The sequence below is a fragment of the Magallana gigas genome, chromosome 2 (assembly GCF_963853765.1).
Source record: "Magallana gigas chromosome 2, xbMagGiga1.1, whole genome shotgun sequence".
Lineage (NCBI taxonomy): Eukaryota > Metazoa > Mollusca > Bivalvia > Ostreida > Ostreidae > Magallana > Magallana gigas.
The window spans coordinates 59,015,705-59,026,014 of NC_088854.1; the positions used below are offsets into that span (position 1 = coordinate 59,015,705).

At 37.2% G+C, this 10,310-nt stretch overlaps 1 protein-coding gene across 1 annotated transcript; it reads left to right on the plus strand.

Annotated features, from left to right (window-relative positions):
• Nucleotides 1-1,314: 1,314 nt before the first annotated feature.
• LOC105345012 (uncharacterized) lies at nucleotides 1,315-7,857 on the plus strand. Its single transcript, XM_011452976.4, has 6 exons — nucleotides 1,315-1,512; nucleotides 4,745-4,917; nucleotides 5,037-5,241; nucleotides 6,453-6,785; nucleotides 6,924-7,001; nucleotides 7,093-7,857. Exons 1-6 carry the CDS (start codon nucleotides 1,449-1,451, stop codon nucleotides 7,173-7,175), a joined length of 936 nt encoding a protein of 311 aa, XP_011451278.3. The 5' UTR covers nucleotides 1,315-1,448; the 3' UTR covers nucleotides 7,176-7,857.
• The last annotated feature ends 2,453 nt before the right edge of the window (nucleotides 7,858-10,310 follow it).

Sequence of the window (10,310 nt, forward strand, 5' to 3'; positions counted from 1 at the left end):
CAACATAACCGTCCCCTCCCAATAAAAGAGAAGGAGACTGATGGGGTCTCCAACATAACCGTCCCCTCCCAATAAAAGAGAAGGAGACTGATGGGGTCTCAACATAACCGTCCCCCTCCCAATAAAAGAGAAGGGGATCTGGACTCGTTACTGAAACCGGATATACAACAAACTTAATCCTTACTTGATACATGTATTATTATTGTAAAAATATTAAAAGATGTGCCTGCCCCCCCCCCCCCCAACACCACCCCGACCGAATTTTATAGAATAACCCATGGAATTTACTCCCATATTACCAAGTGAATACATTTAAAAAACAAACAAAAAATATCAAAAAACATTTTTTAAAAACACCCCTTCCCCCTCTGCACATAAAATATATGGAAAGGGGTGTTATTACAAAAAAATATTTTTGGTATTTTTTTTTCAAAATATTCACTTGGATGTATATATTTTGTAACAATTTTTAAAGATAATTTTAGTAATATGGGAGTAAACCCCATTGGTTATTCTGTAAAATTCGGTCGGGGGGGGGGTGGACCCAGTCAACAAGCACCTGTGGCCAAATTATAGTAATGTTTGTGCGAATCCAGAAAAAGTTGAAATAAATCAATACATGTATTTATCGAGGTATTATGATTAGTGAATGGTTTCGGGGCTTGGTTTTTCTTCCTGATGAGTTTTCTCTCATTTCACTCTTAGAAGATTTCTAATTCCCTTTTTACATACATCATTTTCAAGCAGTTGTTATAACAACGCGATTATTTACGTTGGAGTTCTAAAACTGACTACATGCATTATGTATGGCTTATAATTTGTTTCTGTCTCCCGATCACACGGAGACACCAGAGTTCGATCAGTCAATGTAGACCCAAACAAATTCACTGTTCAATAATAAATGCCTTCACCATATGTCAATACTTTTCTTCCTATTGTGGTGATTTTTTTCTGAGGAGTGACAAACCGTTTTTAACTGTTTTTAACACTTTGTAACAAATCAAAGGTGGTGAGATCCGCCGGCAGCGTAATGTAACGGCGGGGTACCCTCTTACTTCATTTACAACTAATTTCACTCTTCAAAGGGACAGAACTAGAATTTGGCAATTGTCTTCTTGCACCCGTAATCTATTCAATTACCGTAGAATTAAAGCACGTATTCTGATACAATAATATACGGCAGGACCAATTTTAAATGCAATTGTAGTATTTGTTCACCTGTGCTTACAGCGCCGCCTAGTGGACAGGTACGGAACTAGCTAGAGCTCTCAGCCAATTAATCACTGGTGATCGCACGCGCCGTTTGTCGTCTGCTAATCATTCAGTTGTGGCTGCTTTCTGACGCGTCGCTGTATACCCATCTTCATCCTCCTTTCAGACCGGCGTCTTTCTTTTGACTGTTGATACTTTTTGTATTTTTATTTCATCATTTGTTTGGAGTTGTAATAATGTGGACTACAATTCTTAGACTCATCACTTTCATTTACCTTAACGAACTTCTTGGAGTCATTGGTAAGTACTTAATTCACAGCATCAAATATTTCAATACATATATATAAAGAAATCTTAATTATGCAATTTTTTTCTATTGATAACCGACTTTGTTCTTTGTTTTTTTACTTGATTTCATTTGCATAATCATCTGCCTGTAACAAAAACGATGCGTCGAATTTAGTTCCCCTATTTGAATACAGTTAGAATATTTTTCATCGCACAAAACTGTAAAATAAGATTGATTCTATCAATTTTAAGCGATTAAAATTGTTATCATGCTTACAGATTTGTCTTTGGAAATGTTTTACGAATGAGTGGAATAATGTGTTAAATTCTTTGTTGAATGGAATCGTTTTAAGAGATCAGAGCGCGGTGTTTAACAGACGATCCTTGTCTTATCGTGTAGATCGGAATCAGTCCCCACAACCGATGTTGATCCAGATACTGCTCATTCCTAACTGCTAATTATTAAATTCGGGGACTGATAAATCAGTGCTAACTGTGTTTAACAATATCAAATATACCTAATTGTAGCATGAATATACAAAAGAGTTTAACACGTTTGGCAAACAACGTTATACATGTAACGGCGGCTATTTCAGTGTTATATATATCGACAGACCCAGCGAGACCAGGGGACCCCGGGCCTCGGGTGAAACCTCAGTGTGATGCATTCAAATTGCTCTTTTTATCTTTAATTACAAGGATTCTCGCGCACAATTATATTTTCCAGTCCTGCATTTGTTAACAAAGTCTCACTCCTAATTGAATTATGTTATACCAACTTTCTGAGCAGGTATTCAATATTTAAAAGTCTCGGACGTTGTAATTTAGCAAAAAGAAGTAATAATTTCATTAATTATTAAAGTTTATTTCACAATAAACCTCATTGTACGCATTATTATAGGGATCTCCACACATTGATAATCAGTGTTTGGGTAATGGTCAATTATGAGTTACGTGACGGCGCGGCCTTGCATGTAGGGTGTCTGTAGAATGTCAGTCTTACTCTGAGGAATTCTCAACTGTTTAGATACAAATGACTGTATTGATCACAATTGTGATTAAAACTAAGCACCACAGAAATGGAATATAAACACAGTCACTATCTTAGTAATTACCGTCATTTGGTACCGAAGTCTTATAACGGCCTTCCACTAACGCCCAGTGCGCCTGCGCCAGGGCCGCTCACCACACGTGTATTTCGATGACTACCAGGGTTCTCGCAGCTTCCTCTCACACGAGAGTTAATTATACTCAGTCTCATGGGGGGAGTTTGTCAATCCCACTCACCGTCTTCGACACCCTGTTTGACTGACCAGTGTCATTGCTGACGTCCTGTCAGGCGGACTAGACGGACTGAGGGGTGACGAACGGACCCGGGGGACTAGGGCTATGGTCGCCTGAGCCCGATGTCGTGTGTCATTAATGCAGGGTGTAAGGGAGAGGGGAGAGCCGTTTTGTCAACATACCGTCGCACTAGGAAGGGTCATTGTGTATCGAGCCGCTCGGACAAACGATATAAAGTTATAATCCGATAAATATTAGTTTGTGTCTCCTTGTTTAGCCAGCTATTCATACAAGATCAGGCTCTATGCATGGCGAACGTGCTTAATTAAACACACGATACATAGTATACACTCATGAATAATGAACATTCCATTAACTGGACAGGACTTTCTTAACCCGGTCATACTAGCTATTTCAATAAACTTAAGAAAACCATTATAGAGATATATGAGAGTAAGATATTGGACTTAAGAGATCTTCCCCCCCCCCCCCCCCCCCCACCAGGCGTCTGGTTTCTGTGAGGATTCTCCAACCCGTGACGTTTCCCGCGGCGCATGCCTGTGGCGTCCCCTTTGTTTCCAGAGTCTTGCAAGGTGTGAAATAGTTTTAATATTTGATGTCTGTGTAGATGTTATGCTTTCTGTTTGCGATGGAGATGCTCATTATGATAAGAAAATGATTTATCGAAGCGGAAAAAATCCCGGCTTGCTTGACATCTGGACTTCTCAGTTACGCCAAGATTCATCTACACATAATTAGCGACCCTGCGGAATATTGCCATTAAGTGTTAATAATTCAAACGACAAAAAGCACATGAAAGTCAAACCTCAGGATGTTTGGCAAGTTTAGGTTCTAATTTTCGGATCTCCAAATGCAATTGAGAGTTATAACAGTCGAAATATTGACATTCGATACAAGTTGACGCGCCGCGTCTTAGATCTAGGGCCATTGTGCTCGACTAAAAGAGAGATTTTTTAGTTTAATGAAAACTGAAGTAGTTACTGGTAAAAATTGATAACAATGCAGAGTTTATTATGAAAAAAATTGTAGTACTATGCTAAGGCAACTCCATGGCTGTAATTATCACCACACTTAAAGGGTCATGTCAGAAGCCATATGTGTGCTTTTTTCTTTACACTCATTGCTTGAGGAGACTTGTATGAACCTGTATGAATGTTTTGATATATGTCTCTCACAACAGAATCGTCCTAAAGGCAGGGGTCTATGCATAAAAATGACATCATTTTACTGAAAAATTCTCCGAAACTTGGAGCGAAAAACGGCGGTATACATGTAGCTACGAATATTTGCAAGTGTTGATAGAAACAAACAGTGACCCAATACCTGAATGCAATAATACGTTCCACATATAATGATGTCTGAATAAGATGGAAATTGTTTTCAGAGAGAGAGAGAGAGAGAGAGAGAGAGAGAGAGAGAGAGAGAGAGAGAGAGAGAGAGAGAGAGAGAGAGAACTTAGCGAGAATGAAGCTCAGCATCTGTCTCGAAACATGCAGCTAAAGAGATTGTTTTGCAATTCTTTAAATTTTGATATCCATATCTTGGGAATAATCAGGAAGAATTCCGCTACCCCTAAGTATTATCGTACCAGTATGTTCCGCCAGAATGGGTCTGTCACTGTAAACGGTCCACAAAAAGGCAGTCTACATTATGTACTTAATATCTAAGCTATAAAGTAGAACCATCTTAACAAGGCCTTGGACTTTCGGTTGGACGTAGTTATAATTTCTTGCGTCAAAAAAAGTTCAAAATGACGCGGTTTCAAGCACCGATTGCGTACTCTTAGCTCAAAAGTCAGACAAATCTTGGTGATTTCAAAGAACCATGGCTGAGTGGCCAGCAATAAAATAGACAGGCCTACGTCACATTGCCGTTTGACACAACTACCCAAAGTCCAAGCTCTTGTTCAAATGGTTCTAATGTTAGCTACGTTCCACAGGTTCCCTGACGACTCTGGACCAGGTGACTGGGATGATGGGTGACATGGTGTCCATGGAGTGTAACTACGTCAATCCCCCGGGCCGGAAGTGGTACGTCATCCAGTGGAAGAGGAGGAACAATGGCACAGAGCCGGAGACCCTCGTCACCCTACAGAATAACTTCCTTTCAGAGGTACAATCTCTTTAACTCTGGATGATGCAAAAAATATTTTTTTCAAAATGACATTTTTTAAACAAATGCTCTTTACATGAAAATAGAATGATATTTTCATCTTCTTGGGTTATTATTAGGACACGAAGCCTCTAGGAGCGTCTTGGAACAATGACCTTGAACCGAGTTTCCTGAACCGAGCCAGGACCAATATTCGTCAGGACGAGAACGGCCTGAAGTTTAACCTTGAGATCTACGACTTCAACTGCGGGGACAGGGGACTGTACTCGTGTGAAATGATAGGAGACAATTCCGCCTCATCCCAAACCCGACTCGTACTGAAAGGTTCGTTTATATTGTTTAAAGTTTAATTGCATTGAACATTTTTTTCGGCAGTATAAACAATTGTATAAAGAAGTGCATGCACGCCTTTCACTTGAAACGAAGCTATTAATAATATGAATTTACCAGCATACAGGCGCGTTATCTTTCTACCACAGTCACTTGTTTCTGAGAAAAAAATTTACCCTATAGTATAATAAGTGTTATCATTATGCTATAATAAGTGTTATTATTATACTATAGGGTAAATTTTTTTCTCAGAAACAAGTGCCTGTGCTTTGTACACGGGAACAGTGAGAATTTCCCTTTTAGTAGTACTTATGAATACGATTTGCGCTCAATAGAGTAGCTAAGTATTCACTATGGCACACTGACAATACGTCTAATTAGATAAGTATTGTCTTCTTATCGACCTGCCTCAGAGTCAACAAGGTTAGTAGAACTGAGGTTGTACATGTACTTGTAAAAGTAACCTCCCGCAGTTCATGTTGCCTTAAATGTCTACAAACATGATTGCAAATGAAAGGAGAAAGTCTGACATATAACAGAACATGGGGACAGACGTATGGCATAGTAACCTGTACAGGTGTAATATACAGGTGTACTATACCTGTCTATTGTGTACACACTGACCCGCTGATATTTGATCTCATCACTTTCTTAATTATCACATTGAACACACCTGCTGCTGTGGTAGGCATCACAAACCTCACCATCGATTTCCACGGAAGTCCCAGCATCAGGCTTCTGTAACCATGTAATTACATGCTGGGGCTTCTTTCACGTAATGCCAGATAGTTACCGAAGAAGCTGAAGATTGAAGAAATCCATTGTTAGGCAGCTGTATTCTAGATTTGTCATTAGAATATCATCTATTTCAGAGAATGTATAATTTCTATGTCGATCATTTTCAGATTGGTTGTTAGAAAAAATCTTTAAAAAAAAAGATTCAATAGAAGTATCAGTCACATGTCTTTAAAAATTTTAATGATATTCAAGAAGAAAGAAACTAAAGGCTACTTTAAAAGGACAAATACACTTTAATTTTAGACAAACATTCCACGCATTTGATGTGTAAACCTCACATAATTCTCAATGGTATCAGGCATTCAAGGTTGAATAAGGCAAGAACAGTATGACCAAGGCTATAGAACTTCGTATTAAAAAAAATACACATATAGTTAAAATTTTTACCAAATAATTCTTTATTGCAGCCAAACCAGAGAAACCAGTGATAAATAATGATGTCATCATTGTTGACGAGAACAGTACGTGTGAGTTGGAATGCGAGGTTTTGGCGGGCCTTCCACCCGTCAGACTCACGTGGCTTATTTCAACCCCCGGCAGTTCTAAGTTCGAGGTCATTGAAAATCTTCCAGAGAAAATTGTGAAAGAAGGCTCAGACTGCCGACCCAAGGTCATTCAACATGTGCAGCTGCTAGTCACCAAAGAAAATAGTGGGTCTATGTTTAGATGTCAGGTGGACAACGGCATGTCTGACGCCATGACAGAGGAATTGTATGACGTAGTACAAGTCAAAATACCAGGTAAGTTAATAAGCACTTTAAAAATAAACAAAATTGAAGGATTCAGTAAGACTTTTAGTTTGCTCTACATTTAAAAGTAACTTTCGATACGTCTGTGTATCTAACGACCTACTTTTAATCACGTTTGTCGTTGTACAGACCCCGTCGTTCCGTCCTCTCCCGCCTACACGCTGTCCTGTACAGGAAACGAGTGTCTATCAGACGGACCGGTTCAAGGTGATTACACAGAACCATCTCTCATTTCTCTATCCCTGTGTCTCAAATAAGTCCCGTTGTATAATCTTATCTTGTTTTCCTTTGTTTTCAGGTGACGTCAAAAACAGTGCGAAAAGTCTATTAGGATCATTGTTACCATCGTTCATCTGCATGCTCATTTGCATTATATTATGACGTCGTCCACATCATAACCACGTGATGAGAATCCTAGGCGGATCGTGCTCAATAAGAGATGGTGTTCGATTCTTAGAAATCCATACACTGTCTCATAAAGATTATTTATTTTTGCGTGAATGATTTGTGCGTGTACCTGGTATATGAATCATAGTATAGTGATGATCTCATAGCATACCAATATACGAATTCCCTTTGGTATGAGGTTCATTCATAGATCAGAGACTGCAGCAATCATTTTGTATCATCAATCAAAGGGGGACTATTTTGTGAGTGAATGGGTGCCTCTGTTTTGTTTCTATTTCGTACTAGTCGTCATATTGTGCTTACATGTGTTCAAATGAGAACAAGTATTATTGAGAAATACCCGGTATTCTATACCAGTGTTACTAGTATAAAGCGCACACATACCGGTGGCGTCATCGAGATGTCTTTATACCGAGGCTACCCGAAGCCATTTTTGTTTGCCACTCGTAACAATTATCCCAGTTGATAGCACTTGGATTACGATATTTAAAAATGAATTGTGCATTGTATTGATTGTAAATTCCGACAATAAAACTATTTTGATGATAAAAAACTTTCGAATAAAACTAAATTGTGCATTGTATTGATTGTAAATTCCGACAATAGGACTATTTTGATGATAAAAAAAGCTCTCGAATAAAACAAACTAAAATTGTTTTAGAAAATTTGTATTGAATTGATTGTGTCGAAACGAGAGAAAACATACAGAAGTTATTGGTAAAAATTATTGAATGGCGGATTTTAATTGTTACAAATTCTTCACCAAATGGAATTTATGAGGAGGGTGCGAAGGGGGATGGTTAGTAATATTTAAAAGGAAGTTAGATTTTTTATGAATGATGTTGGAGATAGATTAATAGATTTAGTCTTCTAAAATATAGATGATATTCTTTGTCTCTTTGTATTTTTCTTTGGTTGACTATTTAGCATGTTAAAAACTATGAAAATTGGTTTAGTTATTATCAGAAACTTTTGTAACGACTTTCGGTGTTCGATTCGATCCCTAATGAAAAAAAGGCTCTCATCTCTCGCAGATCAAGATTATATTTTTCCACAGTTCTTAACAAATCTAAACATAATCACCCCCAAAGACAGGCCCAGTGACCCGCTGTAAGCCTTGAACCTCCGTCTGTGAGTTATAACGGAGGCAGGGGATCGTTGGTTACGGTGCTGCACGGCAGAAATCTATGTCTCCCTGATTTCTGGAATTCTGTTGAATCAGACGTCACTTCTGATGATGAGAATGATGCATTAAAAGCATATGTTTGTCATTATTCAAAAGTAATGGAGAATGGCATCTTCATTCCTGCCTCCTTGTTTACAACTTATTTCCCTTCACGTACCATGATCTAGCTGAAGTCCTGGTTTAACGCGTCTTGTTCATGCAGAGCACAAGGGGTATAGAATAAAAAGGCAAAGTAATCTATAATTCTGTGATATTCATCTCTCTCTCTCTCTCTCTCTCTCTCTCTCTCTCTCTCTCTCTCTCTCTCTCTCTCTCTCAGGCTTTAAAATTATTCTCAAAAGTAGATGGGGAAATGAAATAGCGCAAATACCCATTTGGTTTAGTCGTACAATACAATTTCAAATTTTTTGTTCATTAAATATATTTGATAATGTTAAAATACAAGTTTTTACAAAAAGGACAATTTCTAAATATTATATTTCTTTTTGAATATTTATTAAATTATAAGAAAAAAAATAAATCCTAAAGTTTTGATAGTATCGAACCCAAAATTCTATGTCTGGTGCTCTTTTTTTTTTTTTTTTTTATCTTTTATTGATATTCAACACAATACACACTGTACATATCAATTCTTAAAAACAGCAATGTCTAATAAACAAATGAATTTATATAAAAGGACAAGTATTAAAAAATAAATATCAACACACCCTCCGTTTCTTTAACTAGAGGATTTCTGTTCAAAAATAATTTGGAGAAAATATTTCTTCTGTTTTCCTTGATACACAATTGTATGTCTGGTGCTCTAACCACTGATCCATTTCAGTCACAACAAAGTGCGGTGTTTAAATGCTATACATGCGACTTTGGCCACGAATCTATGGAATTGTATTATTTTCCAAAAACGTTCAATAGTTGATATAAAAATGATATTTTTAAAGGATAGTGTGTCATCTCTCCACGTTTTTGTTAATTGGAATCGGTTTGTTTTCCAGTATACATTATTTAGACTATGACAAAAATATGGAGCTCAGACCCACTCTATCAAAGAAAACGCATTGAAGGTTAACAATTAAATGACATTGCATGGGGGTTTTGACATGCATATGCTAGATTAAAGCAACATATCCATAGTACTTAACATATCTCAGGGTTACAGATCGATGTTATGTTCAACCGTTTTTAATAATTTAAAAAAGAAATCATATTTGTTGATATTTCAATTCTGCAGTATCTTATCTATCCTCATATAAATATTTTACACGCCTTATTCATCCATCTTCTTTGTTTCATTGCAAAGAGTTTCTATTATGGCAATTGTCCATGGCACATGAACCATTATAGTAAGCAGGGTAATTGGATGTGCAATGTCAATGTAATCACTATATGATAAAATAAGTTGTAGATACTATTTGAGAGATTTAGATATTGTACTTCTTGTAATTACACTATAGAGAGTACTCAGTAGATTATCTTTTGATTGTAAAATTCTCCTGAACCAAGACAGTTTCAGTGATTTGATGTAGGAATCTAAATGTACATGTACCATTTGGAGCCCCCCCCCCCCTACCCCCACCAGTACTAGTATACTTTTGAATTAATAATGCTCTTGGTATTTTATCATTTTTTCCAAATGAATTGGAAAAAGGTTTTTTTCCAGTTGTTTTAACCACTCTTTACTTGGTGTAGGCAACGTTATGAAAAGATGTGTCAATTTAGGTAGTGATATTGACTTTATAACAGTTATCTTTCCTAAGGGAGTTAACTGATTATTGTAGGCATATTTTTGTACAAGCCAATAATGTAATTTTGCTTCTAATGAATCGTATAGATAGCTGTTTCCTCAAAATAGGACCGAGAGAAAGTGCTAACAAAAATCTTTTTTGTTTTAAGTTTAGTACAAGTTATACAATGATTCCGATATA